Raw genomic sequence first — 15620 nt, forward strand, 5'->3', positions numbered from 1 at the left:
ACCACTTTGTAAATGCCATTTTCTATTGCTAAACGACTGTCATAGAAGAATGTTGCGAGCCGGCCTCATCAACCTCAAATGTATGAGTCAGCTTAAAAATCCGTGAAATGTCAGAATCGGTATAAAGCATTGGCAGAGGTACATATACTATGATATGACTTTTGCCTGCAACGTCCATAACACGTTGCAGGCAAAAATTTCACCCTAAAAAGGTTGACCCTAAATGAAATAAATATACTGAATTCGTGTAATTCAGGAACAGTAGAAATTTCACAGGAAAAACAAAAACCGATGCAGTTATGCGACCCCTGTTCCCATTTTGAGACCATTCACCATTCCTTCTTATTCGGTAGCGGCGTGCACCTCTAATGAAAAAAAATTTTTTTGAAAGAATGGTTTCGCCGACTTGGGCTGATATCTTTAATTCCTGAATTTATTTCCCTGGTGGCCCCTCTTGTGAATTTGGGGTGAATGGCGAGAGACGGACTTTTGCATGGAATAGAAGAAGAGGAAATGAAAAGCTTTATGCAATATGTACAAAGTTAGCAGAAAATAGCGTTCATGTAGCGGTAGGAGCGCACCAGACCAACTCGGCGACAGGTGGCGACACTAACAATGGGCCGGTTCTGCCTAAATGCCCTTGCCGAACAATCGTCGGGAGGAATGAGGCGGCACGGGCGCTGGCGTCACCCGCGACGCATTCCTTCTCGTCGTGGGAGAAGTGGTGGTGCTTGGTGCCACTGGGCCCCTCACTTCGACCCGCGGGAAGGCTTGAAGGCTCGAACTGCGGCACACAGGCAAGGCCTTCGAGGGGGCAAGCAGCCAGTGGATGTTTGAAGCGTAGCACAAGGGCAGCCACCTCAGCAGAACGCCGGGGTGTGTGTGTGAGGGGGGGGGGGGGGAGCTTCCAACGTCTCGATGATAGAGACGTAGTGGGGCACAATGCCGACTGGAAATGGCAGCGCAGTGGAGTGCCAGTGCATAGGCGTACGAGAAAAACAGGAATAGGGTCACATCAATTAGATCATGAAGTGTACATAAACAGACGTTGAAAATCGCAATAGGGATGTGACCTCGGTCATTGTGGAACTTAGGTTTCTTTCCGGGCATTTATTTTGCTAAATTCTCAGTTTATTACGTTCTTTCTCACTTCCCTCTATATACCCTCCATCTGCCACTGTTTCATTTGCTTTCTAGGACGCGCCTAATGTCCTCGTTACCTCCGAATCTTCGCTAGTTTCCCATTGCGGGTTCAATTATTGAAAGCAGCAATGGATCAACAGCCCAGCTCAAGAAAACAATAAGCGCTATGGCCTTCACTGCTTGCTTTAGAAGCCGTGCTGCAACGCATGGTGACACCGACAGTCCGCTAATCTACTTTTACGGCAACCACGTTGTCGCTATCAACCTTTCAGCCATACTACACAAAAACTGCATTCAATAAAAGTACAATAAAATACTTTCTCGGATACATACCGGAAAACAAGGTTTATAGAGACGTGAGCGTTCGCAGGGTTACCCATAAATGTTTTCAAGAATGACAGCGGCACGGGCCGAGACAAACAGAAATACGGTCACATCCTTGAGATAATGAAGTATCAAAAAAAAAAAGACGATCCATCAAGAAGTATGAAATGTCGAGGTCACTTTGCTCCTGGGAGTGATGTCCCACCTGTCTAATCATGCTGTGAGCAATGTCAATCCCGCGCGAACCTGCATGCGCCCTTCGCAGGCAGAATGGGCTGCAATGCTATGTGACAGTCGGTACTTATATGCGGTTAACGGCACAAGGTCACCGCTCTATTTTAAGTGCATTTGTTTGTCAACTTTGTAGGCACTGATTTTAGCGATGCGTGAGGAGAAGCTGTCATATCCCAAGAAGCCGGTTTAGGAATTTGTTGTTGTAACCTTCAAAACTGCAGAAATTAAGTACATCTGGGTTTTAATGTCATAAAAAAATTATACGAACCCTCCGTGCGAACTTCCGCAAACATCGTCGGCGTCGCCGTGATATTCTGTACAAAGTTCAACTGCGATAACATCGCGGCCGCGCGCCGTATGCAGTGGCGCACGCGCTCGCGACTGGCGCACGCGCTCGCTTCTTACGGCCTTGGCATCGGGGCTAGTTCTTGCCTATCGCCGCTGCTTGGTGGGGGGCGCTGCGACCACCCTGCTCAGCTGTTCCCAGCCGATTTGTGCAGCGCGCGCAACGCTGGAAGATGGGGTCGGGCACGCTTCTTACCTCACCGTGCATTCAAGAACAAGTCGCCTAATTGTAGAGGACGCGTAAATGGTTCATCTAGGCTTCTTATAAATGCATGCAGTGTAACCGCAATAATACATCGAGCTTCTTTAAGTTCACTGGGAAACATGGAGATGCATGCGCCGAGAGAACAGCTCTCCGCCATCGAACGTTTATGCATTTTGAGGAATTAAAATAAATATTTATTGCTCGTATGCACCCCTGTCACACGGCACATGCAATGTCATTTGCAGTAAATGACATTCATACCGAATGTCATTGCGGTCTTGCTTTCCTAGTCTACACGGGTAAACAAAATGGCATTCGTAATTGATGGCAATGTTTATCGGCAGGCTGCTATGATAACGAGACCTTACAAATCGTGCTTCTTGTTTATATATTTTCACTATATTGTTAGCAATACAATGGCAAACATTGGATGGTTATTTGAAAATATATTACACTTCGTTTTACCTTTTCGATTTTGCAATTTTTTGCCAAGCCCCTGTCGTCGAGATTACACAAGTCGCGCGTGAATGAGTTCGGGAAACTCATTCAATGGGCGAATGCCATTAGCTGCGAATGTCATTCACTATGCCCGTGTAGAAGCAACAAAAATGACATTAACACTTTATCTCATTCGCGGCGAACGACATTACAGGTGCCGTGTGACAAGGGTATAATTACAATGGTTGCCATACTTTCAGGCGAAAACTCTTGCGGACACAGTAGCTCACAAATGTGTCTTATTCACAATTACAATGTAAAGTGTTTCCTGGGCGGCTTGTGTACATAGGCCGAAGGCTTGTCGTTTTCGTCAGTCAGTTGGTTTGATTGATTTACAAGGAGTATTCTCAAAAACTTCTCGGCACTTACACTTGCGGATCGTCTCGCATGGCTCTCGTCAACACCTTCAGGGCAGCGCAAGGTGGGAGCGCGTTGTAAATAAGGCTGGACTTGCTATTCCTGCGTGGCAGCTGTGTTCGGAGGCTTTACAAAAAAAAAACACTATCTTGTCCAAAAGCGCTAGAAACTATGCTATAGAAACTCGTTGCTTGGGAACTGGTGAAAAGAAACACCGGGTGTTTTCCCGGAACGGGACTTGCAATACGGAACACAGCAATACACCATCACACAGCAGTTATATACCGATGTGCAATGAACGGCGCCAAGTCTTGGCTAGTGTCCGCGAGTATACTAAAGGCTGTACGACCGTCTTCAGGAGCCCACAATTTACTGCATACTGAACAACACCGACAGAGCACCGAATAGAATGCGCGGGAGAAAGATCGTGCGAGCGCGAAGGCAAGCGCATTGCACGCGGAGCAGGGGAGGAATGATGATGATGATGATTTATTGGCATCCCCTTTGAAACGGGGCGGAGACAAATAGTCACCTAGCCTGCTTGATTTAATCAGGTATACTATACATGTTCTTTATCTAGCATTTTTGTATACCTCTCATTATATTTATTTTTCAAAAATTTACCTTGTACCGCTGCCTATGATTTTAAGAGATCAGGATCGTATCCAAGTCAGGTCGTATCCATCTTTTCCCTGCTTTTTTTTCCACCAGTACTCTAATCGTCTCTTGCTGATCTCTACGGCTGATCTGTTTATGTTTCCTTCCACTTTAAACCCAAGCGCTTCTGGGAGTTGCACGTTACCTACGGTTCTCGCTGGGTGGATCCCGTCGCATTCCATTAGGATGTGCTGAGTAGTCTCTGGATCTTTACTGCAGCATACACATGTCTCATCTAGTTCCGAATATTTGTTCCGATATGTTTTCGTCCTTAGGCAACCGGCTCGAGCCTCAAATAGCAAGGCACTGCCTTTGTGTTATCGTACAGATTTTCCCTTCTAATTTCTTTCTTCTCATTCTTGTAAATCTCCATTGCCCTTTTCGTTTCCATTCTTTGCATCCAATTCATGGTCTCTATTTCTCATACTTTCTTTCTGATGACCCCTGGTTGTCTATTTACAGTTTCGATTATTCTGTACTTGGTTGCCAACTTCCTTGACCTCTTCCTCCATTCTGTGTCCACGCTTTTCATGTAGAGATACTTGTGCACTTTAGCCGCCCATTTATTTTCATCCATGTTCCTGAGCCTTTCTTCAAAACTAATTTTACTCTGTGCTTCTCTGACTTCAAAAGAGGCCCAACCCATGTCACCATGCACTGCCTCATTTGTCGTATTACCGTGTGCTATACCGTGTGCTCCCAAAGCCAACCGGCCTACTGATCTTTGGTTAACTTCCAAACCCGCCAATATATCCGATTTTAAGCATATAATGGCATTTGCGAATGTTAGCGCTGGCACCATTACTCCTTTCCAGATTCCACGCACCACCTCATACTTACTGTGGCCCCACAGTGCTTTGTGTTTCATTATTGCTGCATTCCGCTTCTGCGCCCCTACCGTCGACGGGTGGAGAAACGCGCTGAGAAACTCTCCCATTGTTTCCCCGACGGGTGAGAAGGCGAAGAAGCGAACGCGCGCGCCAGTCTAGCCCGGTCGTGACTGTGGGTGCGAGTTAAAGCGCGCCAGTGTGAGCCGAGAAGAATGGTGGCTCGATCTCGCGCGCGCAAGCGAGGAAGGCAGGGAGAGATCGAGCCTATTCCATCGTGCGCAAGGCAGTAGAGGGGAGGGGGGTGATCGTTCTACTCCGGCGGCGGCTGCGTATGGCACGGCTGAGCGCAGCCGCGCGGGCTCCTTCACGAAGGCCCTCCGCGGTAGGTACAGAGTCTAGACGCACTGAGGGCTGGTGGTTTCGTGTGCGCTGTGTTCTCGCCGCTTAGCTCGTCTTGAAGCGACAGGCAGCACGAACGGCAATGCGCTCACTAATGCTGCCGCTCTTCCTCACGCCAGCTTTTCGACAGTGAGTGTCCGCGGTCATTCACTTAGATTAAGGTCATATTTGCCTGTGCGCGCGTGACACCATGCTTGTTAACTTAGTTTGTAAACAAATGTTTACAAGTTTATACAGCCGATAAAACTACTTTCCTTAGTTTGCATAGCTGTCTAATAACTCGCTTTCGCCATCGATGCTTCGCCTTTTGGGCGAAACTGCGACTTTTTTTTGTATTAGGCTGCCATCGGAATGTGGCCATGGCTGACATTCACAGTGTGTATCAAAAACATGACCCCATTTGTAATCAGTAAAGCGATAATCAAAGGAAAGAGAGATATGAAAGCAACGATGTGAACATCATACATGTGTGGATAGTACTTCGAAAAAAAAAACTAACTTACCAAAAATAATGTAACTGCTTTTCGTGATTGCTGTCAGGCCGCTAAATTGGGCTGTCAGGATCAATTTGGTGCAACCGAACAAACAAAGCAAGTGTAGAAATATCAGTGCATAGACGCAGCTGCGCGCATTCAAAATCAAGTAACGTTACGGAAAAGTCGTTTAGACGTAGCAGACACAAAAAGCACCCAGCCGGAGCAAGGGCGACGTATCCTAGAATTACCAAAACGCAACTCACGCTATTACACTATATTGGGTCCGTACAGCCCAACAGTCAGGTACGTGTCCTCACTATCTTCAATTTATCCAGTCTATAGAGACTACTTTTCTGCGCTTATTACGTGAGACGTTAATATTAATTTAGTGAGAGTCCTGTGTGCATTTGGTTCAGCCCGATGGTAAACGGGTGTAGGCTATCGTCACTGACTAATAACAAGACTAATAAATGTAACCCAATGATGATCGCAGGTATCAAATATATTTGCCCTGGATCAGTAACATTGCGCATTCTTTATTAAAAAACGACATGCAAGTTCAGATTATGTCCGAAAAGCTTATGACATTTCGGTTTCAGGATGATTATACACGAATGCAGACGCAGTGCTTAATGAGCTTTGTCAGGCTGCACTAACGCTGAAGCTATAAATGATAATGTGCTACTAAGAGTGAGCCCGTCAACCTGTATATAAAGAGGCAACAAATGCAAAAAAAAACACGAAATATTCTAGGTATCGCAAACAGCACGAATCAGCAACAGTGATAGAACAGGATGCAGGAGAAACGCTGCTTGTAGCTTTTTTCCCTTCCTCAATTTACGTCATGACTCGAGACAGACCGTATTCACGGTGAACCGTACTGCTATTTCGCCCTCTTGTTGCTGGTAAACTAGGTTAATTAAAGCAGCAGTTATCTTCTGCTGTATTTTATATGATGTCTAGAAGTATAGCCTTCCACATAGCTTATTGAAAATGCGATCCATATTTTTCTTTTACTAAGGGATGCATGATTTTAGCAATTGCTAAGTAGCCCGAGGCACTACGAAATTAAAGGTATGTGACATACTGACACAATACTTGTGACGGAAGTCACAAGTATTTCGCTCAGTGAAGGTGGATGACCAGCGAAGCTGTTCAGCGCACGACGCAGAGTCGACGACTTGCGTCGTCTTGCATGGCAAGCAACTTGCGGCTGGCCTCTAGGGAACGATCTTCGTCGATGTTTGCCGCCCGCCGCCGCCAACAGCATTCTCGCATCTGTTCTCGCCGTCGATCTTCGTAGGCGCGCTGTTCATCGGGAGTGCTCATTATACGCGGCGTTCGAACCCCATTACGACTAGAGAAGAGAAGTGAAATTCAAAATGGAGAACGGCAGCTTGTCTTGCCGACAACGCACGATGGTTGCGCCGCCCCGGAAGAGCGGAAGGAAACTATAGGCACGCCCGAGCTGGGAACGACAACAAAGAGAGCGCGGTGTGAAGGTATATAGACATGGCCGACGCGGGCCGCACAGCGGTAAATGTTTGAGAAAACCTATTTATCTACCAGCCGGTCTACTGATCTTGAAAATGGTCCTATTGATAACTAATTTACTCAAAATGCACATTGAAGTGATGAGACGTATAAGATTTATTGCGATGACAATTATATGGACAATACAAGCGCATTTCTGCCGTCGCCGTCACCGTGGTCGTGGACGTCGCTTTGAGGTTCTGTATAAAGTCCAAACACGGTAACATCGTCGCCGCGCGCCGTACGCTGTATGTGCCATTGAAAGCTTGCAAGCGTCAGCCGATGATCTCGGCTCAATCCCGCCCGCGCGAGGGAGAAGAAGCTCGCTTCTTCTATCGTGCGCGAGGCATGGGGAAGGGGGGGGGGGGAAGAAGCGAGGAAGGGGGGGGGGGGTGCGTTCTACTCTGAGAGGAGCACTTACGCTACTTTCACGGTACGGGCCTCGCCGGGCATGTGATCGAGTGGCCCTAAGACTTGCCTTAAGTTGTGCCGCTTTGCTATCTGGCCTGGAATAAAGCGGGATGTAATGCGCTACTTATTTTAGCCTATTTATTGGGGACTTCTCATATAACTTCCTTATATAATAGGCTATCTTATTGTGCGCTATATCGGACGAAACGCTCCTCCAATGTCTAGCGTGCAGCCTTCCAAAGCGAGCCCGCGCTTTCTCTTTGGAAGAAGCGAGAAGGGCTAACCATTTTGTTGCAGCCGCAGACCGCCCATCGTCAGCCGTGCAACAAAAACCAAGGAGAAAAGACCATTCTCGCTGTGGGTGCGAACGAGCAGGCCGTAAACAGAGAGCAACGCATTGCACGCAAGAGGCGGCGAGAAAAACGAATCCTCCAGCAGCCAGCGACGAGGGGAGAAAGGCAGCAAACAGCTTCCGGTCCGAAATGGTGGCAGCGTCCAGAATTCGCCGAATCGCACCGCACAACTCTGCAACCAAGATCCCCGCCCCAAGGAGGCCGAACGGAAGACTCCGCCCGGAAGAACAGAGTGGACCCCTGCGGTGCAGCCAGGTGCAAGCCATCGTCTGGGGTGGGTCGGTTCGCCTTTGCTGATCTGGCGTGCCGAAAACCGCAAGAGCAGTGGAGGCGTAACGAAAGAGAAAGCTGTGTCGGAAAAAAAAAAAAGATGTTCCACCACACCACAGGGCAACGACCTCCGGCCACACCAGAGGACAGTTGTCCTGCTCCATCTCAAGGCTGGCTCGGAGATCGCGTCAAGATAATCTAGGCAGCCAAGGTAGGTACAGGGGCCCTTTCAACAGCACAACCCCAACACGTCTGACTAAGCAGGCGACACCACGGAGAAGCAAGGTGACCCGGACCCAGCTGCCTTCATGCCTCCGACCCCCGTTACCAACTGTCAAGCTGCTCTGCACCATCATTCAATGTTCCGGCCTGGCTCGCGACTATACTTTCACGGCCACAACGGCGGTCTGCGTCTCGAGCTTCTCCGTAACCGACATGGATCGAACCGTGTTGAAGTCGGAGTAGCATGTCCCTCTCGGGAAAGCCTCAGGTGACGGCGGCGTCTTCGCGCGGCTGAAGGGTGATGTTAAGGAGGGGTGGATGTGGGAAAGCGCGCGCATTACGATATCTTCGGAGTGGCCGCACGGTTATGACGCGATGATCACGTGCTCGCTCGCGGATGGTAGCGGGGAGAGAGCACCTTTCGCCGCTCTCGCTGCCTTTTCACGCCGCAGCCAAGTACCCCGTTTTCTCCTTTCCCCTTCCTTTAAACCGTGGAAACTCCCTCTCCCCAGCTCGGGAGGAGGGCTATTTCCCGCTATGCCCCCGATGCGTTTTTGTCTGTCGGCTGACGAGCTTGCGACTGGCCGCAGCTCAATTCGGGCGCGGAGATTGCAGCACGCCGTATACCTTTCACTGCCTGCCCTTCGTGTACGACTGACCGCCTCAGGGCCCAAGCGCGGATCCACGCTAGGTGAGGGGAACCCTTATCAGCGTCTTGTGTGTATGTCACAGTGTGCGGTATCCGCCTCAGCTGTGGGGAACGCTCCACCGCTGTGGTTTTGTTTGTGTTTGTCTATTGTTGCCTTTGTTGGTACACCAAACTAGGGTGAATGAACACCTTAAGGTAAAGACTCGCCCTTTCCCCCTTGCCTGACACCCTCCGGGGTCGCAACTAACTGTGAACTGCGGGTTAGGGATACCAGCTCTAATTGTTAGGGCTGCTGCGAAAGTGCTAGCGAGTGACTGCCGCTGCGTTGGCGCGGTGCGATCCAGAGAAGGGTCAGGTGCACACGCGCGAACTTTAGTAATACCAGTATAAGTGTTATACATGAGATTACCATTCTTTGGGAACTTCGCGCACTTTTATAGGACTAACTATCGATCTCTATGTGCCTCTTATCGCTTTGCCGCCAACATGGGTCAGTGGGTACAGTCAATGGTCTAATGTTCAGTCAACTTCCTTTCTATCATTTTTTTATTAATTTTATTTTTTTTAATAATTTTGAAGATATAATTACTCTCCGAGTTTTGTCTAAGAGAGAACACTATTCTCGCCAGTTAATTCTTACCTTTCATTACGTCATGTGCGGCGATTTCTATTTTCTCTGTGCCAAAACAACTTATAATCACGCAGCGCTTCCAATCACTTACTACTGTAGATCCAAGAACTTCGCAAGCAGAAATATCATTAGCAAGGAACAGTACAGGGTCAGTTGCCATTGAACAATTGTTTAGTGACGATCTACAAATAGGCATATTTAGGGCATACTTATGAAATATAGTATTTGTTATGTTTTTATATACAATGCGAAAAAGCAATTGCCAGTAAGCATGAAATTGAACACCATGATGAAAAAACACATACTATAATACACGTATGCAATTCCTTGTAACTTACATTATTTCCTCTCTCCTCTAGTGTTTGCTAGCTTTAGCATAGGGTTGCATTGGTTACATTCTAACACATGGACGATTATCAACTGGACATAAGACGATTATAATTCGAACAAAAATCCAGCATTTCGTTAATTATCAGGTGTGGAAATCACGCAAACAAGCAAACACAGTTGTTGATTTAGAACGCACATTTTCGTGACGACCGTAGCACATAATGATCCATAGTGTACACACAATACAGAAGAGACAGGGCCGACATATACGCCTGGCGAATGAGGCTGTTGGCTTTGCCTTCCTAGGTGCGTGAAAGGAAAACATACGCAAGAGAATAGATGAAGCGGCTGAGAAGAAAGGCCTGGACTTGGCGGCGGAGGTCGTGTTCGTGCATGGCGTGGTGACAGTTGGAAATGCGGCGTATTAGGCGGATGGTTTGGTGTACAGTGTTTGTGAGTCGAGTGATGAGGGTGCTGTGCTTGCCATTGACTGAAGAAAGAGTCCGAGTATGCGGAGGGTAGAGACGAGGGGAATGGGTGTGCCGTCAAGGGAGACTGTGAGTGGAGAAGGCGACAGGGGGGCCATCCCCAGAGGCAGAAGGAGCAAAAGCTCCGATTTGACCGGGGAGCAGCTCAATCCGACAGACCAGGCGTGAGTCGCCACCGCGTCGACGCCCGCCTGGAGAGTGGTCTCCAGGTCGCCAAGATTGCCGGTGGTCACCCATAGGGTGATGTCATCGGCATAGAAAGCATGAGACAGAGCTGGGATAGTGCGTAGAGCACGTGCCAGCGGGAAGAGGGTGACGTTAAATAGAAGAGGGGACAAGACAGAGCCTTGGCGAGTACCCTTGTTGTCAAGGGAGAAAGAAGGAGAAGAAAGTGGGTCGCACGAGATTTCGGCTGTGCGGTGGGCGAGGAAAGCGGTCACGCAAGCATGGACACGGGATCCGACATGAAGGGAGGAGAGAGCGTCCTAAATGGCGGTGTGGTGTACATTGTCGAAAAACACGTGTCCCTCGCGTGCTTTCACTCGCACATACAGCATACCGCGCGCGGCGACGATTTCATCGCCGTTGGACTCCATACGCATCCTCACTGCGACGGAGACGGCAGAAATCCGCTTGGAGTGTTCATATAATTGCTATCGCAATAAAACACTTGGAGGACGCTTAAGCTTCGCCTTTAAGAATGGAACGCGATAGCTATATTAAACGCCGTTGACGTGGACATCGACACCGTATTTTCTGCGACATGGGGCCCGATCAAAATTTAGAAAGGCTTGGTTTTCAACATTCCCCTCGATCTTGCCTAGAACCAAAGTACAGCGAAACACCATCAGAATTGGAGGACGCTTAAGCTTCGCCTTTAAGAGTGGAACGCGATAGCATTCAAAGATCCCTGGCCGCTTATCAGCATTTTTTCTCGTATATTCGAATTACAATCCGACGCCATCACGTCTGTAGGTTGTGGTTAGTCGTACTTTACCAAATTTTCAGACTGGATTTTACTTTGAGAAATTCAATTTTTGTTCACTAACGCCTTGCGCCACGCGAAGCGCCCGCCCGGTCGGGGTGCTTCGGGATGATGTGGTTCGGCATGATTATTTCCGCCAGACACCGATGCTTAAGCCGACAGCGACGCCGACACCGACGCCGACACCGGATTCTGCTACACGGGGCCCTTAACACTATCGCGTTAAAATGCTAGGCCTAACGTTAAGGGACATGCAGGAAGAGAGCAGCATGGATCAGAGAACAAACTGGGGTAGCCGGTATTCTAATGGAAATTAAGAGTAAGAAATGGAGCTGGGGGGGCTGGCCACGTAATGCGTAGGATGGAAAACCGGTGGACCGTTAGAGTTACAGAATGGCCAGCGCAAGACAGCGGCAATTGGAGATCGCAGGGAGAGGCCTTCGTCCCGCAGTGGACATAAAAATGGGCTGATGATGAAGAACGTACATTGGCTTAATTTTTAAATTTGATTCAGATAAAGAAATCAGAGCAGGTATTTGACAACATTGGTGTCTGTAATGTTGACGGACATTTCCCTTAGGCAAATTTTTTTAACCGTACACGCGCAGTTATTACTTAAAGTGCACAAGTCTGTTGCGTCCTACAACCACTGGAGTGTGGCTGCAGCTGCGGCTGCGAATCGAACCTGAGACCTTGTGATCGGCAGCACAACTCCAAGAACGCTGAGCCACCCTTGAGAGTCACGCTTATTCTGTGATTGGTCAAGAATGCGTCGACAAGTGCCCCGCGTTTGCCCAAATATGCCCTGGTGTACGGCTTCTCGTTATTACGGTGACGCTAGAAGAATTGACAAAATGACACTGTCAAGGAGTTCTCCTGTCTTACTTGTCTAACCAGTTCTTTTCTCTGTCGCCATAGGCAGTAATGAATACGCTTCTGAAGAGAATTCTCCTTACATCTGGTGGTGCAAGAAAACTGAAATTCTACTCATTGATGTCGACGAACACGGCCACGGAAGAAATGTTGAATGTCTCAGTCCCGGAGGTAAGTTATCGTGTAGGCATTGCTTGAAAGAAAAGGTGTAGATAAAGCGATATTGGTCCTTCATCTATAGCTGCCATGAGCATGAATTCTCACATACCAAGTCGACTACCACAACATAACAATAGAGTTCTACTACAACAACAGTAGAATAAAGTGCTACAGCCATGGTGATCACAATACTATCCAATAATTTTTTATGAAAATAAAAGTAAAAGCTGGGTAGGCCATATCGGGGATACTGCCGCAGTTTTTATGGGTACTATATTTACAGAAACAAAGGTAACAATAAATACCAGTGACATTTAATAACACTTACAAAGCTTACACGTTTAACTTAAGATACAGTTGGGCGGGGGGGCGGGTGGGGGGAGGGGGTCTTAAAGCTTGAACTTGCAATTGTTCTCGCTTCGTATTAGTAGTGGGCGCGCCGTGGTCAAAGGTGGTGGACGCGTATTGGCCTCCGTCTTTGTGGCTGCCCGGGTCTTCTCATGCCATTTCTGGAACTACGCGTATGTATACGACGTGTAGATCTCGGCGGGCGCCATACCCGAGCAAGCGCCGGATATTGCCAACAAATTGCACACTTGTAAGCCTTACAACTTCCGATGAGCACAGGCTAGAGTTTTATGGATTATACCTACGACGGCCGAGTGAGCTCTCTCAAATTAAACGCGGCCCACTCAAGCTCTGATCGGCGAAAGTACCGCCGAGCTACGCCTCCCTGAACGCCAGTCAAGAGGCTAAGTTTAGCTCTTATTTCGTCATGCGCGTCGCGACAACTGTGCCCCCTGTGCACGCGACACTGGCATGATCCAGTAATTGCTTCTTTCCCTATACACAACCATAACAATGTAAGGCGCGTGGGTAGAACAGTTGCAAAGATATAAGCGATCTTGGCGTCACATGCCTTCGGTACATTTTGTTACATGCGTTTTTAGCAAGCGACACCATATGCTGACCGACGTTTTACGTCAAAAACTGTTGCAGATAGCGCATATCTCATGGCAGAGCTGCATTACTTGAGGAGGCGAACGTCGTATGCGAAAAAATTACAAGTACACGTATAGCAAACCACCAGCATTCCACTAGTCAACTGACTTATTGAATTAAACTAAAGCATACTCGCATGCTATAAACTAGATAATTGAAGCCTGCCAGCGCAGATAAGAAGTCCTGTCCACAGATAAGAGCGCTTCATACCAGCACACATTTCGAGGTATTCATTACGGAAACGTGCTGCAAGGTACACAGGCCTTACGCTTATTTGCCTTTTGAAACGTCGCGTATAAACTGTGTGGTAAAATCAAGAAAAACCCAGTGCATCTCCAAGAGGGATTGCGGGGACTGCTATTTTACGCACAATATCGAAAGTGTATGTGCCCAAAATAATTGATCAGGCATGAAATACTGATTGTGTTTTCATCTGCTTCCAGCCTTCCTCACCATGCCAAACGGACGACGGAAGCTGCATCTACACTCAAGGTTCCATTCCCGACGTGGCACGGGACATTATTTCTAAGCGGGTAAGCACATTACGTCGAATAATAAATGCCCGCGTCATATATCAGAGAAAATGAAAGCCTGATGGGAGTTTTGGATTAGAGCTAAAATACAGTGAAAAAATATGGAAAATACAGGCAAAATATCTACGCAGGTGTAAAATAGAGGGTGCTACAGCTCAGGTACAGCAACTGAGGCGTCTGTTACTCTCTCCACATGAGACATGCTGATAAGGAATGCTCGTGGGTGCTCACTACGCCAGGGGGCACTAAATAATTCAAAATAATATTGAAAGCTTATTCCACCTATAACTGCTTCAGCTAGCAGTATTTAAAGAGTGTAACTTAAACTTAAGGGCTCAACGCTCACTACTATATAGTCGCTGCCAAAATCTATCTAGCAAAGAGCGCATATGACACGCTCAGAAAAGAGATTCTTAGTTTGTGTGCCGGTTGGCGGCGCAGAGTTGTTGCTCATTCTTTGGAAGCAATAACCTTGTGTCGTCGTTTGCAGAGGCGTGCTCACACTACGCCCACGCTCGAAATTATTTCAGTCTATCGCAGACTGCACCAATGTAATTTAGGAAATTTGCAGGCGCAAGCTGGAGTCAGCTAGAGCAAGACATGGGTAATTGGAGATCGCTGGGAGAAGCTTTCGTCCTGCAGTGGATGTAAAAAGAGGCTCATGATGATGATTTCACGACTACTTTGTTCACGCACCTGTGGATACCATTAGCCATATACAGCAGACCTGCTCGTGTTATGTGCGCCCTTTTATTCAGTCCTTTCTATAAGTTCTGTAAGATGACCCCAGTTGATCGCCCGGTATAGCCTAGTACCATCAGAACCACGAACTTCTGAAAGCAAATCAAAAACGCCCCTTGGAAACTATTTAAAGTTCCCACTTCCGACAAAGATTTCGTGTGCGATTGTTAAGAATTACTCAAGTATCTTGCTGTATTAACGTTGTCATTACTGCAATGATGCATTTCTGATACCTCTTGTGATGGACCTCTGGGTTCAGCGGCTACCACGTTGTCTTCGAAAGCGAAAGACACCGCTCAATAAAACGGCACAGAAGAGATTTAATGCACTGGAGAGCTGCCGTCGCAATAGCGCGAGCGTGCAAGTCTTGAGGAGTGAATCACATGGTGATGAGTTGCCGTCTACTAAAGGTGCGAAAAAGAAGAAGTTCCCACACGCGTCATTGTGACGAGAGCAACTCTGACAAGATCGGCCCAGATATTTCAGGATGCTTGAGTTCTCATGCCTTCTTAGTACTCAACTTTAGAGGTTTGTTTGTACATCTGCCCTGTCTTGCTTTTAAATAGATGTAATGTTGTAAAAGTAGAAGCAATCGAATTGGCAGCAACGGCATGAGAGATCTCTATTCTTTCATTCATGGCGCATAAAAGAACACCGAACCCCGATCAGGTTGAAAGTAGTGCACTTGCGCCATCAACTAAACCTCTCAAGGAAAAGTAGAGGCGCGCATAAAGTCAAATGTTTAAACATTACTTAGGGCTCTTACTAAACACACCTGTTATTCAAAGCGTACTTGTATTTCATGAGATATAAAATTCAACACATCGATCGGCCCAAAACTCACTTTATATACTTCTAAAGTAGTTCACCGGATAGCTTTTGTAACAACTTTTGCTAATCTCTGCTTTTGGCCCTGATTTCTAAGTCCGAACAAATCGCAATCATTTTGATTCGTTCAGCTAGGCATGAAAT

The 15620-nt window shown here is 47.5% G+C and overlaps 1 protein-coding gene across 1 annotated transcript in view; it reads left to right on the forward strand.

Moving 5' to 3' along the window:
* Nucleotides 1-5644: 5644 nt before the first annotated feature.
* LOC119440568 (uncharacterized) overlaps nt 5645-15620 on the forward strand; it is a 29360-nt gene continuing 19384 nt past the window's right edge. The window contains exons 1-3 of the mRNA XM_037705466.2: nt 5645-5771; nt 12259-12384; nt 13818-13907. Coding sequence (XP_037561394.2) covers nt 12265-12384; nt 13818-13907 — 210 coding nt within the window. The 5' untranslated portion in view covers nt 5645-5771; nt 12259-12264. The remainder of the gene's footprint in view (nt 5772-12258; nt 12385-13817; nt 13908-15620) is intronic.

Source organism: Dermacentor silvarum, chromosome 2, assembly GCF_013339745.2.
Source record: "Dermacentor silvarum isolate Dsil-2018 chromosome 2, BIME_Dsil_1.4, whole genome shotgun sequence".
In the NCBI taxonomy this organism is placed as follows: domain Eukaryota; kingdom Metazoa; phylum Arthropoda; class Arachnida; order Ixodida; family Ixodidae; genus Dermacentor; species Dermacentor silvarum.